The sequence below is a fragment of the Somniosus microcephalus genome, chromosome 30 (genome assembly GCF_052327205.1).
Source record: "Somniosus microcephalus isolate GS21.2 chromosome 30, FLI_Smic_1.0, whole genome shotgun sequence".
In the NCBI taxonomy this organism is placed as follows: Eukaryota; Metazoa; Chordata; class Chondrichthyes; order Squaliformes; family Somniosidae; genus Somniosus; species Somniosus microcephalus.
In genome coordinates, this window is record NC_141016.1 from 21168189 (window position 1) to 21190332 (window position 22144).

General features: G+C 47.1%; 1 protein-coding gene and 1 pseudogene across 1 annotated transcript in view; one reads left to right on the top strand and one right to left on the bottom strand.

Moving 5' to 3' along the window:
* LOC147098000 (sialic acid-binding Ig-like lectin 10) overlaps positions 1–20301 on the bottom strand; it is a 50616-nt gene extending 30315 nt beyond the window's left edge. Inside the window, exons 1-5 of the mRNA XM_085970801.1 lie at positions 20259–20301; positions 15570–15932; positions 9644–9937; positions 6603–6884; positions 3004–3285 (exon numbers count right to left, since the gene is read on the bottom strand). Coding sequence (XP_085826927.1) covers positions 3004–3285; positions 6603–6884; positions 9644–9937; positions 15570–15932; positions 20259–20301 — 1264 coding nt within the window. The remainder of the gene's footprint in view (positions 1–3003; positions 3286–6602; positions 6885–9643; positions 9938–15569; positions 15933–20258) is intronic.
* LOC147098001 (uncharacterized) lies at positions 8201–8921 on the top strand (annotated as a pseudogene).
* Positions 20302–22144: the final 1843 nt, after the last annotated feature.

The following is a 22144-nucleotide window of genomic DNA, read 5'->3' on the forward strand; positions in this document are numbered from 1 at the left end:
TCCTGGTCAACATTAATCAATAAAAACACATGATCTGGACCCTGCAAAGTCCTCCTCACTATCATCTGCGGATTTTGCCAAAATTGGGAGACCTGTCCCACAGTCTTGTCAAGCAACAGCTGACACAGGCATACTCACAGAATCATAACTTTCAGCCAATGTCCCAGACTCCTCCACCACCATCCTTGGTATGTCCTACAGGACAGAATCACCAGAGGTGGCAGCACAGTGGCATACAGTTGGGAGGGCATGTCCCTGGGAGTCCTCAACATTGAAATCTCATGGCTTCAGGTCAAACATGGGCACCCTCCCTCAGCTGATGAATCAGTATTCCTCCATATTGAACACCACTTTGAAGAAGAACTGAGGGTCACTACGGCACGGAATGTACTCTGGTTGGGGGACTTGGAAGGAACATAAAAGCAGATTGTGAAAGCTTCTACAAGTATGTAACATGATAAAGATTAGTGAAGACAAATGTAGGTCCCTTACAGTCAGAAATGGGAGAATTTATAATGGGGAACAAGGAAATTGCAGAGCAATTAAACAAATACTTTGGTTCTGTCTTCACGGAAAAGGACACAAGTAACTTCCCAGAAATGCTAGGGAACCTAGGGCCTAATGAGAAAGAGGAATTAAAGGAAATTGGTATTAGTAAAAATATAGTGTTGGAGAAATTAATGGGACTGAAAACTGATAAATTCCTAGGGCCTGATAATCTGCATCCCAGAGTACTAATAGAGGTAGCCATGGAAATAGTGGATGCATTGGTTGTCATCTTTCAAAATTCTATAGATTATGGAACAGTTCCTGCAGATTGGAGGGTGGCAAATGTCACACCACTATTTAAAAAAGGAGAGAGAGAGAAAACAGGGAACTACAGACCAGTTAGCCTAACATCAGTAGTAGGGAAAGTGCTAGAGTCTATTATAAAGGCTGTGATAACAGGACACTTAGAAAATATCAACAGGATTAGACAAAGTCAACATGGATTTATGAAAGGGAAATCATGTTTGACAAACCTATTGGAGTTTTTGAGGATGTAACTGGTAGAATAGATAAGGGAGAACCAGTGGTGTGGTGTATTTGGATTTTCAGAAGGCCTTTGATAAAGTCCCTCGTGTTCAGTTCCCTCCATGGCCCTCGCCTCTTCCTATCTCATTAATCTCCTCTGGCCCGACAACCTTCTGGGATCTCTGCATTCCTCCAATTCTGGCCTGTTGTGCATCCCCGATTCCCTTCGCTCCACCATTGACGGCTGTGCCTTCAGCCGTCTAGGCCTTAAGCTCAAGAATTCCCTCCCTAAGCCTCTCCGCCTCTCCCACCTCCTTTAAGATGCTCAGTCAAAAATTGACACTGAGCCACATAAGGAGATATTAAGACAGGTGACCAAAAGCTTGGTTAAAGAGGTAGGTTTCAAAGGTTATCTTAAAGAAGGAGGGAGAGGAGAGTCAGAGACTGTATATGGTGTTTATGTGCATGTGAGTGTGTGTCATAGGCTTGGTAAATTCCACAGTCTCCCATAGAAATTGGCACGTATTTTCCGATGCCTATGGGTGTGTACGCGCTGTGTTCACACCCGTAGGGACATCGGAAATGCCGGGTTCAGTGCATGCGAAGCGCATGCGCTGAAAACCAGCATTTCCAATATGTCAAGAATGCTCTTGACAGATCAGACGCCTGCCCTGGAGAAGGGCCTCTGCGGGGGGAGAGTTCCGCTTTCTGCAGAACCTCCGCTCGCTGAAAACACTTACAAATCTTACACCTGGAAAAAGCAGGCGTAAGACCTGCTTTTAACAGCATAAGAATTGAAAAAAGTAAAAAACAATGTTTTTTCACTCATTTATAATTTTAAAATACTTTTAAAAAAGGTAAGTTTATTTTTAGCCCTGTAAAAACCTTGGCCTAGAAATTCGGTGGGCTGCGCCACCAGTTAGCGCCTAAAGAGGGCACTCAGTGGCTTTACCGCCACTGGCCACGCCTCCCGCGATATTTAGCTGGGGCGCTAATGGCGGCGTTAGCCTGTTGCGTTGCGCCGCCACCGATGACGTCATTGGTGTGCGCAGCGCCCCGCTACCGCCTCGATCTCGATATTCGGTAGCGCCCGCCTCTGTAGCGCCGTTTACAAATCGCGCCCGGTTCACGGGGCCTTCCTGTGGTGGCAGTGGCGCAAATTAAGGTGGAGGTGCGGGGCGGCCGTTTTTCTCGGCGGCCGCCTGCCAGCACCTCCGTCCCCGGCCTCCTGATCTCCCCCCGTGGTAGTGCCGGCTGTTTTCCGAGAGACCGGCACTTCTCCTCGGTGCCGGGCTCTTTTGCCGGCACTCGCAACCTCTGATCGCGCTGGTGCAGGCCCCTCCCCCTTAAGAATGGGAGGAAGGCCCGCAGTACCGCAGTGCGCCGTGCCGCAGCGTGTGGCGCTGCGGCACGTTGCGCTGCGATATTCAGTTTCAGCGCTCTAAGAGGGACGCGGAGCGCCTCGAGCCTCGCCCCGTGTCCCTCTTGGGGCGCTCAAGCTGAATTTCCGGCGGTCACTACTGCTCCGATCGCTGCACTAATTCCGGCGCCCAGGCGAGCTTGGCGCCCCGTTTGCGGCTCCACTGAATTTCTCCCCCCTTGAAATATTTTTTCAAAAAATTAAATTTTAGTTTAAAATGTTTAATTTAATGTAATTTTAACTCATTTTAAAAATGTGACAGCTTTTAAAAAATTAGTCTAATGTTTTAGTGTCTTTTTGGGGTGATCTCCATTCATATATTTGACGGTTCTATCTGTCAAAAGTATGAAGGAAGATTCCCTTCTCCTATTGGCTGGCCTGGCCTACGTGATCCCAGGGACGCAGTGGAGAGGCCCAGCATTGGAAGTGTCCGGACCTCGGGAGACCTCAGGTAAGAGCGTAGATTTTTTTCCGATAGGAGTCCTCCTCACGCAGGAAGCCTCCTATCGGAAATTACGGGCCAATTTTTTTTTGTATTTAGAGAGATGTGAAAGTATCTGTACACTCACATTCCACAGTGACGGCTATGCCCCTCTCCACTGCTCCATGTTCATTCTCAGCCACACACTGATAGTCTCCAGTGACCCTGGATGTAACATTAGCAAACTCCAACCACAGCTCATTGTTGGATGTTGTTCTGTTCATTGTGAGACCAAGATGTCGCCACGTCAGGTTAGAAGCTGGGATGCTTGTGACAGAGCAGAGTATCACTGCAGAATTCCCTTCTTTTATATTGATCAACGAATCTTTAATCGTATCAAGGGAAGTAATTGAGAGATTCTGTGGTGCGTCTAAAAACAAATAAAAATCAGTTGACTGTTATATCAATGCAACTTTCTTTGTCACAAAGCACGTAATCCAGGCAGACAATTTACTGCAGTACTAAGGGAGCACAGACCTGTCGGAGGCGTAGTATCAGGGAAATGCTGCACTGTCGGGGGACAGTACTGAGGAAGTGCTGCACTGTCGGGGGGCAGTACTAAGGGAGTGCTGCACAGTTTGGAGGTGCCGTTTTTCGCATGACATGTTAAACCGAGGCCCCGTCTGCGCTCTCAGGTGGACGTAAAAGATCCCATGACATTATTCAAAGAAGTGTTCTTCCCAGTGTCCTGGTCAACATTAATCAATAAAAACACATGATCTGGACCCTGCAAAGTCCTCCTCACTATCATCTGCGGATTTTGCCAAAATTGGGAGACCTGTCCCACAGTCTTGTCAAGCAACAGCTGACACAGGCATACTCACAGAATCATAACTTTCAGCCAATGTCCCAGACTCCTCCACCACCATCCTTGGTATGTCCTACAGGACAGAATCACCAGAGGTGGCAGCACAGTGGCATACAGTTGGGAGGGCATGTCCCTGGGAGTCCTCAACATTGAAATCTCATGGCTTCAGGTCAAACATGGGCACCCTCCCTCAGCTGATGAATCAGTATTCCTCCATATTGAACACCACTTTGAAGAAGAACTGAGGGTCACTACGGCACGGAATGTACTCTGGTTGGGGGACTTGGAAGGAACATAAAAGCAGATTGTGAAAGCTTCTACAAGTATGTAACATGATAAAGATTAGTGAAGACAAATGTAGGTCCCTTACAGTCAGAAATGGGAGAATTTATAATGGGGAACAAGGAAATTGCAGAGCAATTAAACAAATACTTTGGTTCTGTCTTCACGGAAAAGGACACAAGTAACTTCCCAGAAATGCTAGGGAACCTAGGGCCTAATGAGAAAGAGGAATTAAAGGAAATTGGTATTAGTAAAAATATAGTGTTGGAGAAATTAATGGGACTGAAAACTGATAAATTCCTAGGGCCTGATAATCTGCATCCCAGAGTACTAATAGAGGTAGCCATGGAAATAGTGGATGCATTGGTTGTCATCTTTCAAAATTCTATAGATTATGGAACAGTTCCTGCAGATTGGAGGGTGGCAAATGTCACACCACTATTTAAAAAAGGAGAGAGAGAGAAAACAGGGAACTACAGACCAGTTAGCCTAACATCAGTAGTAGGGAAAGTGCTAGAGTCTATTATAAAGGCTGTGATAACAGGACACTTAGAAAATATCAACAGGATTAGACAAAGTCAACATGGATTTATGAAAGGGAAATCATGTTTGACAAACCTATTGGAGTTTTTGAGGATGTAACTGGTAGAATAGATAAGGGAGAACCAGTGGTGTGGTGTATTTGGATTTTCAGAAGGCCTTTGATAAAGTCCCTCGTGTTCAGTTCCCTCCATGGCCCTCGCCTCTTCCTATCTCATTAATCTCCTCTGGCCCGACAACCTTCTGGGATCTCTGCATTCCTCCAATTCTGGCCTGTTGTGCATCCCCGATTCCCTTCGCTCCACCATTGACGGCTGTGCCTTCAGCCGTCTAGGCCTTAAGCTCAAGAATTCCCTCCCTAAGCCTCTCCGCCTCTCCCACCTCCTTTAAGATGCTCAGTCAAAAATTGACACTGAGCCACATAAGGAGATATTAAGACAGGTGACCAAAAGCTTGGTTAAAGAGGTAGGTTTCAAAGGTTATCTTAAAGAAGGAGGGAGAGGAGAGTCAGAGACTGTATATGGTGTTTATGTGCATGTGAGTGTGTGTCATAGGCTTGGTAAATTCCACAGTCTCCCATAGAAATTGGCACGTATTTTCCGATGCCTATGGGTGTGTACGCGCTGTGTTCACACCCGTAGGGACATCGGAAATGCCGGGTTCAGTGCATGCGAAGCGCATGCGCTGAAAACCAGCATTTCCAATATGTCAAGAATGCTCTTGACAGATCAGACGCCTGCCCTGGAGAAGGGCCTCTGCGGGGGGAGAGTTCCGCTTTCTGCAGAACCTCCGCTCGCTGAAAACACTTACAAATCTTACACCTGGAAAAAGCAGGCGTAAGACCTGCTTTTAACAGCATAAGAATTGAAAAAAGTAAAAAACAATGTTTTTTCACTCATTTATAATTTTAAAATACTTTTAAAAAAGGTAAGTTTATTTTTAGCCCTGTAAAAACCTTGGCCTAGAAATTCGGTGGGCTGCGCCACCAGTTAGCGCCTAAAGAGGGTACTCAGTGGCTTTAGCGCCACTGGCCATGCCTCCCGCGATATTTAGCTGGGGCGCTAATGGCGGCGTTAGCCTGTTGCGCTGCGCCGCCACCGATGACGTCATTGGTGTGCACAGTGCCCCGCTACTGCCTCGATCTCGATATTCGGTAGCGTCCGCCTCTGTAGCGTCGTTCGTAAATCGCGCCCGGTTCACGGGACCTTCCTGTGGTGGCAGTGGCGCAAATTAAGGTGGAGGTGCGGGGTGGCTGTTTTTTTCGGTGGTCACCTGCCAGCACCTCCGTCCCCGGCCTCCTGATCTCCCCCCGTGGTAGTGCCGGCTGTTTTCCGAGAGCCCGGCACTTCTCCTCGGTGCCGGGCTCTTTTGCCGGCACTCACGATCTCTGATCGCGCTGGTGCAGGCCCCTCCCCCTTAAGAATGGGAGGAAGGCCTGCAGTACCGCAGCGCGCCATGCCGCAGCGTGTGGCGCTGCGGCACGTTGCGCTGCGATATTCAGTTTCAGCGCCCTAAGAGGGACGCGGATTGCCTCGAGCCTCGCCCCGTCTCCCTCTTGGGGCGCTCAAGCTGAATTTCCGGCGGTCACTACTGCTCTGATCGCTGCGCTAATTCCGGCGCCCAGGCGAGCTTGGCGCCCCGTTTGCGGCTCCACCGAATTTCTCCCCCCTTGAAATATTTTTTTCAAAAAATAAATTTTAGATTAAAATGTTTAATTTAATGTAATTTTAACTCATTTTAAAAACGTGAGTTTTTAAAAAATGTGTCTAATGTTTTAGTGTCTTTTTGGGGTGATCTCCATTCATATATTTGACGGTTCTATCTGTCAAAAGTATGAAGGAAGATTCCCTTCTCCTATTGGCTGGCCTGGCCTACGTGATCCCAGGGACGCAGTGGAGAGGCCCAGCATTGGAAGTGTCCGGCCCTCGGGAGACCTCAGGTAAGAGCGTAGATTTTTTTCCGATAGGAGTCCTCCTCACGCAGGAAGCCTCCTATCGGAAATTACGGGCCAATTTTTTTTTGTATTTAGAGAGATGTGAAAGTATCTGTACACTCACATTCCACAGTGACGGCTATGCCCCTCTCCACTGCTCCATGTTCATTCTCAGCCACACACTGATAGTCTCCAGTGACCCTGGATGTAACATTAGCAAACTCCAACCACAGCTCATTGTTGGATGTTGTTCTGTTCATTGTGAGACCAAGATGTCGCCACGTCAGGTTAGAAGCTGGGAAGCTTGTGACAGAGCAGAGTATCACTGCAGAATTCCCTTCTTTTATATTGATCAACGAATCTTTAATCGTATCAAGGGAAGTAATTGAGAGATTCCGTGGTGCGTCTAAAAACAAATAAATATCAGTTAACTGTTATATCAATGCAACATTCTTTGTCACAAAGCACGTAATCCAGGCAGACAATTTACTGCAGTACTAAGGGAGCACGGACCTGTCGGAGGGGTAGTACCAGGGAAATGCTGCACTGTCGGGGGACAGTACAGAGGAAGTGCTGCACTGTCGGGGGGGCAGTACTAAGGGAGTGCTGTACAGTTTGGAGGTGCCATCTTTCGCATGACATGTTAAACCGAGGCCGCATCTGTGCTCTCAGGTGGACGTAAATGATCCCGTGACAGTATTCAAAGAAGTGTTCTTCCCAGTGTCCTGAGCAACATTTATCAATAAAGACACGTGATCTGGACCCTGCAAAGTCCTCCTCACCAACATCTGGGGATTTGTGCCAAAACTGGGAGACCTGTCTCACAGACTTGTCAAGCAAAAGCTGAGATAGTCATACTCACAGAATCCTATCTTTCAGCCAATGTCCCAGACTCCTCCATCACCATGATTGGTATGTCTTATCCCACCAACAGGACAGACCCACCAGAGGTGGCAGCACAGTGGTATACAGTTGGGAGGGAGTGTCCCTAGAGTCCTCAACATTGACTCCGGACCCCATGAGGTCTCATGGCTTCAGCTCAAACATGGGCAAGGAAACCTCCTGCTGTTTACCACCTAACACCTTCCCTCAGCTGATGAATCAGTATTCCTCCATGTTGAACACCACATTGAAGAAGAACTGAAAGTCACTTGGGCACAGAATGTACTCTGGATGGGGGACTTCAATGTCCGTCACCAAGAGTGACTCGGTAGCACCACTACTGACTGAACTGGCCGAGTCCTGAAGGACATAGCTGCCAGACTGTGACTGCAGCAGGTGGTGAGAGAACCAGCACGAATGAAAAACATAATTGATCTCATCCTCACCAATCTACCTATCGCAGATGCATCTCTCCATGACAGTATTGGTAAGAGTGACCACCACACAGTCCTTGTGGAGACAAAATCCCATCTTCATACTGAGGGCACCCTCCATTGTGTTGTGTGGCACTCCCACCATGCTAAATGGGATGGATTCAGAACAGAACTAGCAGCTCAAAACTGGGCATCCATGAGGTGCTGTGGGCCATCAACAGCAGCAGAATTGTATTCCACCACAATCTGTAACCTCATGACACGGCATATCCCTCACTCTAACACTACCATCAAGCCAGGGGACCAACCCTGGTTCAATGAGAAGTGTAGAAGAGCATGCTAGGAGCAGCACCATCCATTCCTAAAAATGAGGTGCCAACCTGGGGAAGCTGCAACACAGGGCTACATGCATGCTAAACAGCGGAAACAGCATGCTGTAGACAGAGCTAAGCGATCCCACAACCAATGGATCAGATCAAAGCTCTGCAGTCCTGCTACATTCAGTCGTCAATGGTGGTGGAGAATTAAACCACTAACGGAAGGAGGTGGTTCCATGAATAACCCGATCCTCAAAGATGGCTGAACACAGCATGCGAGTGCAAAAGACAAGGCTGAAGCATTTGCAACCATTTTCACCCAGAAGTGCCGAGTGGATGATTCATCTCGGCCTCCTCCTGAGGTCCCCACCATCACAGAAGTCAGTCTTCAGCCAATTCGATTCACTCCACATGACATCAAGAAACAGCTGAGCGCACTGGACACAGCAAAGGCTGTGGGCCCCGACAACATCCCGGCTGTTGTGCTGAAGACTTGTGCTCCAGATCTAGCCGCGTCTCCAGCCAAACTCTTTCAGTACAGCTACAACACTGGCATCTACCCGACAATGTGGAAAACTGCCCAAGTATGTCCTGTCCACAAAAAGCAGGACAAATCCAATCCAGCCAATTACCGCCCCATCAGTCTACTCTCAATCATCAGAAAAGTGATGGAAGGTATCATCGACAGTGCTATCAAGCGACACTTACTCACCAATAACCTGCTCACAGATGCTCAGTTCACGTTCCGCCAAGCCCTCTCAGTTCCCGACCTCATTACAGACTTGGTCCAAACATGGACAAAAGATCTGAATTCCAGAGCGGAGGTGAGAGTGACTGCCCTTGACATTAAGGCAGCCTTTGGCCAAGTGTGTTAACAAAAAGCCCCAGTAAAATTGAAGTAAATGGGAATCAGGTGATGAACACTCCACTGGCTAGAATCATACCTAGTGCAAAGGAAGATGGTTGTGATTGTTGGAGGTCAATCATCTCAGCCCCAGGATATTGCTGCAGGAGTTCCTCAGGGCAGTGTCCTAGGCCCAACATTCTTCAGCTGCTTCATCAATGACCTTCCCTCCATCATAAGGTCAGAAGTGGGGATGTTCACTGATGACTGCACAGTGTTCAGTTCCATTCGCAATTCCTCAGATAATGAAGCAGTCCATGCCCACATGCAGCAAGACCTGGACGACATTCAGGACAAGGGCTGCAGGCTTATGGGAACACCATCACCTCCACATTCCCCTTCAAGTCACACACCATCCTGACTTGGAAATATATCGACATTCCTTCATCATCGTTGGGTCAAAATCCTGGAACTCCCTCCATACCTTCACCGCACGGACTGCAGCGGTTCAAGAAGGTGGCTCACCACCACCTTCTCAGGAGTAATTAGAGATGGGCAATAAACGCTGGCCTTGCCAGCAATGCCCACATCACAGGAACGAATTTTAAAAAATTGCTGTTTGTGGGATCTTGCTGTGTGCAATGTAGACAATTATGTGTAATGTAGCATAAAGGATGTCCATACTTACATTGCACAGTTAGTGTGAGGGTCCGCTCCGATGAAACAGATGGATAACTGACCCTGCAGGTAAGAGTTTTCCCGTGGTGCTTGAGTGATGGGATCAGGGTCAGAACAGCAGTATATGTCAGAGTGACGCCATGCTGAGTTACACTGTTTGAGACTGACCCGGGTATGTCAGCTGGTTTGACCCAGGTTAAGACAGGTGCTCTTCCCTTGCACGTGGTGTTGAAAGTGCAGCTTACGTCCACACGCTTTCCTGCAATAATTTCAGCAGGGAATATCATGGGTTTATCTGTGAAACCTAACAGACAGAGAATGGATCCTTTTAGATAAATTTAACATGAAGCACCGGTTCAAATAGAAATCATCGTCCCGCAAGTGAAACTATTTTTACGAAGGTGATAGCAGAGGATATAATGATCAGGAAAGACTGAACAGGTTGGGCTTTTTTCTTTGAAAAGAGATGGCTGAGGGCTGGCCTAACAGAGGTCTTTAAAATGATGAAGGTGTTCGATAGGGTAGACGTAGAGAAGATGTTTCCACTTGTTGGAGGACACCAGAACTAGGGGCCATCAATATAATATAGTCACTAAAAATCCATCAGGGAATTCAAGAGAAACTTCTTTACCAAGAGAGTGGTGAGAATGTGGAACTCGCTACCACAGGGAGTGATTGAGGCTAATAGCACTGATGCATTTAAGGGGAAGCTAGATAGGTACGTGGGGGGAAAAGGAACAGAAGGATATGCTGATCGGGCGAGATGAAGGACGGTTGGAAGAAGCTCGTGTGGCGCATACACACCAGCATCGACCAGTTGTGCTGAATGGCCTGTTTGTAACTCTCAATGTAAATCTGTGTAACTCTGTGTTAATCTGTGTTACTCTGTGTAACTCCCTGTAATTATGTAAGAGAAAGAACTTTCCTATTTTCAGGCTTGGCTGAGTGTCTGTCATTGTGCTTAAAGCACTTTCACTCTGAGACCCTTGAATTGCCAATAATGGGTGGGGGTGGAGGAGCAAGTCTCACTTCGGATCCTCACTATCTCAACAATCTCTGCCTATGTTAAATTATATCCTGTACTCAGCAGGACCGAAACAAGTTGCATTTATCCCTCAACCAACAACTAAAACAGATAATCTGGTCATTTATCTCACTGATGTTTGTGGGAGCTTGTTGTGCACAAGTTGGCTGCTGCGATTCCTACATTGCAAGAGTGACTACACTTCTTTGACTGTTAAGCGCATTGGGACATCCTGCGGTCATTAAGAGCGCTGTAGAAATGCAAGGATCTCAGCTCGGAAGATCAGGAAGTAGAATCAGTATGGGTGGAGATAAGGAATAACAAGGGTCAGAAAACACTGGTAGGGGTAGTATATAGGCCCCCTAACAGTGGCTATAATGTTGGGCAGAATATTATTCAAGAAATAGTAGGAGCTTGCAACAAAGGTAATGCAATAATCTTGGGGGACTTTAATCTTCAGATAGACTGGACAAATCAAATTGGCAAAGGTAGTCTGGAGGATGAGTTCATGGAATGCATTCAGGGCAGTTTCTTTGAACAATATGTCATGGAACCAATAAAGGAACAGGTTATTTTAGATCTTGTATTGTGTAATGAGACAGGGTTAATTAGCAATCTCATAGTAAAGGATCCTTTGGGGCAGAGTGATCATAATATGATTGTATTTCACATTAATTTTGAGAGTGACTTGCCTAAGTCTGAAATTAGAGTGTTAGGGCTGGATTTTCATTGAGGAGGCGGGTAGGAGGCGGGACTACAACTTTCGGGGTTGTACTTCCGCCTCCATCGAGTTGTAGCCAACCCACGTGATTTTGACTTGATTGACCTTGTTGAGCCCGCCCAGCGGGCTCAGCAGGCCAATTAAGCATCACCCGGCAACAGGTGACATCACAGATTGATATTTCATCTGTCAAGACCTTTTGACAGATGAAATATCAGCGTTTCACAGATGTTTGAAGCTATCAAATACTGACAATCTGTATTCTAAGTTAATTCCTTCCTCTCAGGGTGATTTAGAGATCTCTCCGGAACAGAAAGCTGCATGCTGCAATTTTTGACAGATCGTGGCCATTCTGCTTTCTGTGTCGGTGAGATGAGGGACTCCTGAGACCTGAAGGAAGGAAGGCTGTAAAGGTAAGTAAAACTTCTTTAAACACTTTAAACACACCAAAAAGACTTACCTCTGCACATCATTCACCTGAACACCGGACATCTCAACCATTCCAAGCCCTTCAGCCTGACGGCCCACCTCACTAACTTGGCGTGGTTTGGAGCTGTTGGGAATCCCACACTTCAAGAATGAAAATAGGGATTTGGCTAAAAACTGCCTGTTAACTACCTGTTAACAGGCAGTTAATTGGCACTAATCCCCTTCCCGCCTCGGGGAGGCAGGTCCCAGTACGGGTCAGGTACCCATCTCCTTTGAAACTGGCATGGAGGCGGGTTGGGGGCGGGATGGGTTTGTGCCCCCCGATTTTGGGATTTTAACCCCCCACACACCTCCAATCCCGTCTCCACAGCCCAATGAAAATCCTGCCCTTAAACTTAAATAAAGACAATTACATAGGTATGAGGGGGGAGTTGGCTAAGGTAGATTGGAAAAATAGATTAAAGGTATGGCAGTAGATAAGCAGTGGCTAGCAATAAAAGAGATATTTCATAATTCGCAACAAAAATACATTCCATTGAGAAACAAAAACTCCACGGGAAAAGTGACTCAACCGTGGCTAACTAAAGAAGTTTTGGATAACATTAGATTGAAAGAAGAAGGTGAGCCCTTGTACCCATGCTCTCCAATGACTCTCTCCTTAGGATAAAACAGAAGGCAGTTGCAGATGAGGCAAAGAACAATAGTAAGCCTGAGGATTGGGAGAGTTTCAGAAACCAGCAAAGGTTGACCAAAAAATTGATAAAAATGGAAAAAATAGAATGAGAGAAAACTAACAAGAAATATAAAAAGCAGATTGTAAGAGCTTCTACAAGTATGTAAAAGGGAAGAGAGTAGCAAAAGTAAATGTTGGTCCCTCAGAGGCTGAAACAGGAGAAATTATTAGTGGAAATAAGGAAATGGCAGAAACGTTAAACAAATATTGTCTCTGTCTTCACAGTAGAAGACACAAGAAGCATACCAAAAATGGTGGGGAACCAAGGGCCTAATGAGGCTGAGGTACTTAACATAATTACTATAAGTAGAGAAAAAGTATTAGACAAATTAATGGGACTAAAAGCCGACAAATCCCCTGGACCTGATGACCTACATTCTAGGGTTCTAAAAGAGGTGGCTGAAGAGATAGTGGATGCATTGGTCTTTCAAAATTCCCTGGATTCTAGAACGGTCCCAACGGATTGGAAGGTAGCAAATGTAACACCGCTATTCAGGAAAGGAGGGAGAGAAAAATAGGGAACTACAGGCCAGTTAGCCTGACATCAGTTGTCGGGAAAATGCTGGACTCCATTGTTAAGGAACTGGTATCAGGGCATTAAGAAAATCATAACATGGTGAGGCACAGTCAACATGGTTTTATGAAAGGGAAATCGTGTTTGACAAATATATTAGAGTTTTGAGGATATACTTAGCAGGGTAGATAAAGGGGAACCAGTGGATGTTATATATTTGGATTTCTAAAAGGCATTCGATAAGGTGCTACGTAAAAGGTTATTACACAAGATTAGGGCTCATGGGGTTGGGGGTAATATAGTAGCATGGATAGAAGATTGGTTAACAGACAGAAAAAAAAGAGTAGAGATAAATGCATCTTTTTCATGTTGGCAGGCTGTAACTAGTGGAGTGTTGCAAGGATCAGTGTTGGGGCCTCAGCTATTTACAATCTATATTAATGGCCTAGATGAACGGACCGAGCGTAATGTATCCAAGTTTGCTGATGAGACAAAGCCAGTTGGGACAGGAAGCTATGAAGAGAACACAAAGGACTGGATTTTACCTGCCGAGACTAATTGGAGTGGGACTGTTGCCTTCCAGTTTCTAGTCCTGCCCCCAGTGACGTCCGACGCACAGATGCTATTTTGCCCTGATTGGCCTTGTTAAGCCCGCCCTTCGGGCTTGCCGGCCAATTAAGAGAAAGCCGGTGTCAGATGATGTCAGTTGATGACGCTTCAGCTGCCAGTTTTCTTAAAGGGACATGTAGTATTTATTTTTGACAGATGATTTGTCAGTGTTTGAGGTGCTGTCAAACACTGACAGTCACTGTAAAAAAGTGAGCCCTTGTACCCATGCTCTCCAATGACTCTCTCCTTAGGATAAAACAGATGGCAGCTGCAGATGAGGTTACAGAAGTGATCTGTCACTTCTCCCAATGAGGTGAGGCCACACAAACACTTCAATGCTTGTCACCTACAGGAAAATCTAAACACATTAAAAATGACTTTCCCAACATCTCCTTATCTCTGATACTCACCAGTGTCCCATTGGATCCTTCACACCACTTCTGCAGCTGTCATCTATACACAAACATTACAACAGACCCACAGACGCCTCACTTACCCTTGCAGGGTTCCCCGATGTCGGGAAGTCCACAGCAGAAGTCTCAAAATGGGAAAAAACCTCTGTTAACAGGCAGTTAAATGGCTATAATGCTCTTCCCGCCACTAGAAGTCGGGTCCCAGGCGCAAATTGGGGACCCGACTCCCGGGAAGATTGTTTGGAGGCGGGTTGGGAGCGGGTTCGGGACCCACTCCCATTCTTTTTGACTTTGCCAGCAGTTCCGCCTCCAAAGCCGCTTCCACAGGGCTGGTAAAATCCAGCCCTAAGTGTCTGCAAAGGGATATAGATAGACTAAGTGAGTGGTCAGTAAGGTGGCAGATGGCTTATAATGTAGGGAAATGTGAGGTTATTCACTTTGGTAGGAAGAATAGAAAAACAGAATAATTTTTAAATGGTGAGAAACTTTCAAATGCTGGCGTTCAGAGATATTTGGGTGTCTTTGAGCAAGAAACACAGAAAGCTAGCATACAGGTACAGCAAGCACTAAAGAAGGCAAATGACATGTTGGCCTTTATTGCAAAGGGGTTGGCGTATATAGAGTAAGGAATCTTGCTACAATTGTACAGGGCCTTGGTGACACCACAGTTTTGGTCTCCTTATCTGAGGAAGGATATACTTGCCTTGGAGGCGGTGCAACGAAGATTCACTAGATTGATTCCTGGGATGAGAGGGCTGTCCTATGATGAGAGATTGTGTAGAATGGGCCTATACTCTCTGGAGTTAGAAGAATGAGAGGTGATCTCATTGAAACATACAAGATTCTGAAGGGGATTAACAGGGTAGATGCTGAGAGGTTGTTTCCCCTGGCTGGAGTGTTTAGAACTAGGGGGCATAGTCTCAGGTTAAGGGGTAGGCCATTTAAGACGGAGATGAGGAGGAATTTCGTCACTCATTGGGTTGTGAATCTTTGAATTCTCTGCCCCAGAGGGCTGTGAATGTTGAGTCTTTGTGTATATTCAAGGCTGAGATCGATAGATTTTTGGACCAGGGGATCGAGGGATATGGAGATCGTGCAGGAAAGTGGAGTTGAGGCCGATAATCAGCCATGATCTTATTGAGTGGCGGAACAGGCTCGAGGGGCCGTATGGGCTACTCTTGCTCTTATTTCTTATGTTCTTATGTTCTATACTTTGTCTATATGTCAGAATTTAAACACGATTAGACAGATAGATGGGAGTTGATAACCTGATAACATTGATGGACACAGTCAAGACATTCAATCATTATAATAAAGTGAGTATTAGAGGATGCTTTAGGACTGAACTGGAAGATATCACCAGGATATTGGTAATCAGACGCTGCATTATAATAAGCTATGTTTTATATGTTAATATGTAACCGGCGCAGTTTATGTTATTTCCCATTAACTGCTAAATGTGAATTATTGAGTAATTATAACACAGCACTTACCAGAAACTTGAAGCTGTGTGTCAGGTTTGTAGTTGTATTTATTCTTGTCATCAAATTCTATTCTGAAATAATAAGGACCTGCATCTTGCTGTGTGATGTCATTTATAATCAGGGAACAGTCGTCATCTTTCAGGTCTCCAGACAGCCGGGTCCGATGTCGGAACCATAACGACTCTTGATTGTGTTCCTTGGAGTGAAAGACTTTAGACGTTCTCCATCCCTCACTTTTATACCAGATTCCAACTCGCGGTTGGTTTGCCAGATGCGATGGATAACTGTAATTACATGGAATCTGTGCACACAAACCATCCTGTGCTTTCACAACTTGTGGAGTGTTGCTTTTCCAGTCTTTTGACAATACAGCTGAGGAGAAAAATATCAATAATTAGCACTGGATGGATTTTCACTCCACTAGACTCGATATCCACCTCCTCTGCCATTGGCGCACTGTGGCTGCAGTGTGTACCATCTACAGGACAAACAAGGAACTCACCAAGGTTACTCAACAGATGAAAGGGAATCCTGGACATGGGAGCGGAAAAGTGTGTTCTATATTGACTCAAGGACCTCAGGACCCTGTTTAGTGAAGCAAGTCTTCCACCCAACACCAAGCCTAAAAGACTCACCAATGGAGATATATTCTGCGCTGAATTACAATGCAGGAACAATGGATTGGAAACCATCAGAACTCACGCCATTTTCTCCATTATGAATCACTATTTAAAACCTTCTTGTTTGGTCTGCAACCCATCTGATTGGCTAGGCTGATTCAGTCTACTTAGGTATGATCAGTAAGTTCGCAGATGACACGAAAATTGGTGGGGTGGTAAATTGCGAGGAGGAAAGCCTCAGGCTACAGGACGATATAAACGGGTTGGTCAGATGGGCGGAAAAGTGGCAAATGGAATTTAACCCTGAAAAGTGCGAGGTGATGCATTTTGGACGGACAAATAAGGCAAGGGAATACACAATGAGTGGTAGGACCCTAGGAAGTACAGAGGGTCAGAGGGACCTTGGTGTACATGTACATAGATCCCTGAAGGCAGCGGAGCAGGTAGATAAGGTGGTTAAAAAGTCATATGGGATACTTGCCTTCATTAGCCGAGGCATAGAATATAAGAGCAGGGAGGTTATGATGGAGCTGTACAAAACGCTGGTGAGGCCACAGCTGGAGTACTGTGTGCAGTTCTGGTCGCCTCACTATAGGAAGGATGTGATTGCTTTGGAGAGGGTGCAGAGAAGATTCACCAGGATGTTACCTGGGATGGAGCGCCTCAGCTATGAAGAGAGGCTGGACAGGCTGGGGTTGTTTTCCTTGGAGCAGAGAAGGCTGAGGGGGGACCTGATTGAGGTGTACAAAATGATGAGGGGCATAGATAGGGTAGATAAAGAGGAACTTTTCCCCTTAGTTGGGGGGTCAATAACAAGGGGGCATAGATTCAGGGTAAGGGGCAGGAGATTTAGAGGGGATTTGAGGAGGAGCTTCTTCACCCAGAGGGTGGTTGGAATGTGGAATTCAATGCCTGAAAGGGTGGTAGAGGCAGGAACCCTCACAACATTCAAGAAGCATTTGTATGAGCACTTGAAATGCCATTGCATACAAGGCTATGGACCAAATGCTGGAAAATGGGATTAGACTGGACAGGGATGGATGGGCGGCGCAGACACGATGGGCTGAAGGGCCTCTTTCTGTGCTGTAAAACTCTATGACTCTATGACTTTGGCCGCGATTTCCCCAACCTCCGCGGGTCCATGGCGGGCGAGGTCGGTGACGGGTCGTGACCTCACTGCTGGCTCCATCCCAGCCTCCGACATGACTTTCCCCTGATTGGGCTTGTTAAGCCCGCCCTGTGCGTTTGCCGGCCAATTGAAGGAAGCAGGTCTGATGACATTGTTTGATAAGTTTCCTTATCAGCCGGTTTCCTTAAAGGGATCATGCGCAAATTTGCATTGACATCTGTACTGTCAGTGTTCTACTGCATTGAGGTGCTGCAAACACTGACAAGCACTGCACAGAGGTGCACGGCTGCACGCAGGCTCGTCTATGAATCCCTTCCTATGCTTATGGAGGGAGTCACAGCACACAGGGTGATTCTCTTCCCTTCCCAAGAGCGGAGGAATCCTCCCCAGGAGTCCAACGTAGCCTGTTTGTACATTGCACAGGAGGCCACAAGCAGGAATGTCATGAGGAGGACCAGGCTGCAGTGGCTCAAACCTTTCGATTATCTCAATACATGATGAAACATTACTGCAAAGCCACACTCAACCTCATCCTGCTGTGCCACTCGTCACATCTTATTACTCTGCCTTCCCTACCCTACTCCTGCACATCCTTACTCACACCAACTTACCTTGCACCTCCACCCATCCCTCTCTATCTGCATTATCACTTTCCCTTCTTACTAGCCACCCCTCACACTTACCCTCATCCTAGTCCAATCATACTAACTAACAACACACAAGGGTAGGCACTTGTGTGTTTTAGCCAATTTTCATGTGATGTTTCTGTTAATGTGCTGTCAAACATTGAAATCTTTATTTTCAACACTTTGCGTTCTTGGACAGATTTGAGTGCACCTTTGGAAGTGGCTTATTGAGTTGCAGTGAATGGTGAAACATGATAGCACCCCCTGCAATGCTGATGAGTGTGAAAGGAATGGCTTGGACATTGTAGGGATGCTTTATGGTGTTGGTGTGGGGTGGCGCCAACCTTGGTGCATCATGTGGCAGCCAGGGTGTACAACATCAAGTGAAGTAAATGCGGCCATAGTGAGGCCATCCCTGGTATCCCGGGCAGCAATGTGGTCGGGTGCTGATGCCCTGTGTCCTGCGCAGCATCAGGTGATTGTGGAGAAGGTTGGTGTGGTTGTTGGTGCTGCTGGTGTGCCCGGTGCTGCTGGTGTTGCGGCTGATTGTGGTCGGATTCTGAGGACCAAGGTGAGATGTATGAAGGGCTCCCATGTTGATGGAATAGATGGCAGGTAAAGTTGAGATGACAGAAGCAATCTGTCAATGGTGAGACAGGTTGTTCCAATGAGGTGACACTGGATAGAGAGTTTGCTCCATACACTTGCAACCTGCAAAAAGTTGAATCTGTCTTCCAAATGCAGTAAGCAACAGCTGCTGAGCATGGAAAGAAAACAGCTGTGAGATGGGAGCTTTTATAGCACATTTCAAGCTGTCAAGTAATGAGATGATTCCACGAGCAGTGTGGTCCCCAATGGTGAGCTGCTAATTTCTGAAGGTGAGCTCAAAATTGTTGTTAATCCTCTGTTAACAAGGTCATAATAACCTGAATTGCCTCCCCCGCCTCACCGTGTTCGGTTTGCTCAGCACTGACAGACCCGACATTTGATAAAGGTATGTGGCAGCGGGTTTTCAGCGGGGTCCCGATCTGCTGTCAAAAAACACACTTTCCTACCCGACCCACCACCGATCGTGCCCGCTGACCCCCTGGAAAAGTCCCCACTTTGTGTCTTCATCCTCTAAGGAATCACTTTGGATCCTCATTGTCCAAGGAATCTCTTTGGATCCTCATTGTCCAAGGAATAACTCTGGATCCTCATTGTCGAAGGAATCTATCTGGATCATCATTGTCTATGGAATCACTCTGGATCCTCATTGTCTAAAGATTCATTTTGGATCTTCATTGTCTAAGGATTATTTTAGATACAAAACCAATGTTGTTGTAGGTTGATTCCAATACAGCATTGTAGACTGACTTGTCCCCAGGCTCAGCACTGGCCCTACTCCAGCAGACACTTTGAAGCACAGTGGCAAAGTGCCTCTAGCCTGAGCTCTAAATGTGTCGGAGGTGCCGCTGTGTTGGGTTCATGAATTTCACAGACGGTCTCACTGCGGGTTTGTTGAAACTGAACTGGGCCCCACCTTAAACAATGATGGCAAACAGCTCTTGTTCCCTGTTCTTCTGCAATATTCATGATTCTAACAGGAAAGAAAATGAGTTGCTATAAGGAACTTAAATCATAGAATCCCAGAATCTTAAAACACAGAAGGAGTTCAATCAGCCCATCGTGCCTGTGTCTGCACTTTGAAGGAGCGATCCAATTAGTCTCACTCCCCTGCTCTTTCCCCATAGCCCTGCACATTTTTCCACTTCAAGCATTTATCCAATTCCCTTTTGAAAGTTACTATTGAATCTGCTTCCACCGCCCTTTCAGGCAGCGCATTCCAGATCAGAACAACTCGCTGCATAAAAAAAATTCTCCTCACCTCCCCTTAGCTTGGATTGTAATCATCACTGCAGGGCTATAGTTGAATTGCTCCACCAAAAAGGCAGCACAGGCATGATGGGCTGAGCGGACTCTTTCTGTACTATAAGATTCTATGATTCTATGAAATTTAACTGCAGAGCAGATCAGAGGCAAACAGAGAAACTCTGTATATTTGAGATCTTTATACATTTCCTGGTATGCCTTCTTTCTATCTTTCAGTTATTTTGCACCCTTATCGTGGTTGCCATCATGGTGAGAATGGGCAGGAAGCTGAACTGCCTGTCTATTCTCAGTGCTGCTGTGGTGCCTTCATGGGAACTTCTCACTAAAATCAGCAAATGACACAAATTTCAGGACTTTGCTAGCGGAACTCTAACATCGGGAGAGATTTCTTCCCTCAGTTTGTATCCCCCTTCTCTCCTCAACCCGTTTCCCCCTGTGCTCGGTGACCTACATTGGCACTCGGGCCGGCAACACTTCGAATTTAAAATCCTCATCCTCGATATCAAATCGCCCCGTGGCCTCTCTCCACTCCCTATCTCTGTAACCTCCTCCAGCCCTGCAACCCTCCAAGATGTCTGTGCTCCTCCAATTGTTGCCAGATTGGAAAATGTATGTCAGCAGGCAGTGGGGTGATGGGTGAACGGGACTTGGTGCGAATTGGTACGCTGGGTCACTGCTGAATTTGGTCCCCAATCATAGCTCCATAAGAATGATCTTGAGCAAAGGCAATTAACCATAAATATGTCCGAGCTGACGATGATATTACCTTGGAGAAGTGACAGGAGGCAGTAAGATATCCTGATCATTGTCCGCTCCCAGATATTTCTTCAACTTCTCACTCACAAGGTCTGAAACAGAAAGGAGTTAATGAGACCTCACCTCTTGCCCAATAGCGCTCGAGAGATCAAAACCGCTTTTACACAATGTCTTCACGGACAAATTGATTCAACGTGGGATGAAAGGTGCTCTGCAGTGAGTTACAAGGCTTTAAGGAAGAAAAAAGACTTGCATTTCTATAGCGGCGTTCACTACCTCAGAACGCCCCAAAGTGCTTTACAGCCAATGAAGTACTTTCTGAAGTGTCACTGTTGTAATGTAGGAAAGGTGGCAGCCATTTTGCGCGCAGCAAGCTCGCACAAATAGCAATGTGATCATGACCAGACCGGCTGCTTTTCAGTGATGCTGGTTGAGGGATAAATATTGGCCCCAGGGCATCGGGGAGAACTCACCTGCTTTTCTTCTAAAGAGTGACATGGGACCTTTTAGGCCCAGCTAAGAGGGCAAACAGGCCTCAGTTTAACTTCCCTTCCGAAAGACGTCACATCCGACAATGCAGCACTCTCTCAGTACTGCACCTCCGACAATGCAGCACTCTCTCAGTACTGCCCCTCCGACAGTGCAGCACACCGTCAGTACTGCCCCTCCGACAGTGCAGCACTCCCTCAGTACAGCCCCTCCAACAGTGCAGCACTCCCTCAGTACTGCCCCTCCGACAGTGCAGCACTCCCTCAGTACTGCCTGTCCAACAGTGCAGCACTCCCTCAGTTACTGCCCCTCCGACAGTGCAGCACTCCCTCAGTACTGCCCCTCTGACAATGCTGCACTCCATCAGTACTTCACTTCAAACAGTGCAGCACTCCCTCAGTACTGCCCCACGAAAAGTGCAGCTCTCCCTCAGTACTGCCCCTCCAACAGTGCAGCACTCCCTCAGTACGGCCCCTGTGACAGTGCAGCACTCCCTCAGTACTGCCCCTCCAACAGTGCAGCACTCCCTCAGTACTGCCCCTCTGACAGGGCAGCGCTACCTCAGTACTGCCCCTCTGACTGTGCAGCACTCCCTCAGTACTGCCCCTCTGACAGGGCAGCGCTACCTCAGTACTGCCCCTCTGACAGTGCAGCACTCCCTCAGTACTGCCCCTCCGACAGAGCAGCACTCCCTCATTACTGTCCCTCCGACAGTGCAGCGCTCGCTCAGTACTGCTCCTCCGACAGTGCAGCACTCCCTCAGTACTGCCCTTCCGACAGAGCAGCACTCCCTCAGTACTGCCCCTCCGACAGTGCAGCACTCCCTCAGTACTGCCCCTCCGACAGTGCAGCACTCCCTCAGTACTGCCCCCCGACAGTGCAGCGCTCCCTCAGTACTGCCCTTCCGACAGAGCAGCACTCCCTCAGTACTGCCCCTCCGACAGAGCAGCACTCCCTCAGTACTGCCCCTCTGACAGTGCTGCGCTTCCTCAGTAATGCCCCTCCGACAGTGCAGCACGCCCTCAGTACTGGCCCTGGGTGCTTCGGCCTGGATCTTGTGCTCAATCTCTGGACTTCCCTTGTTCCTTGAAA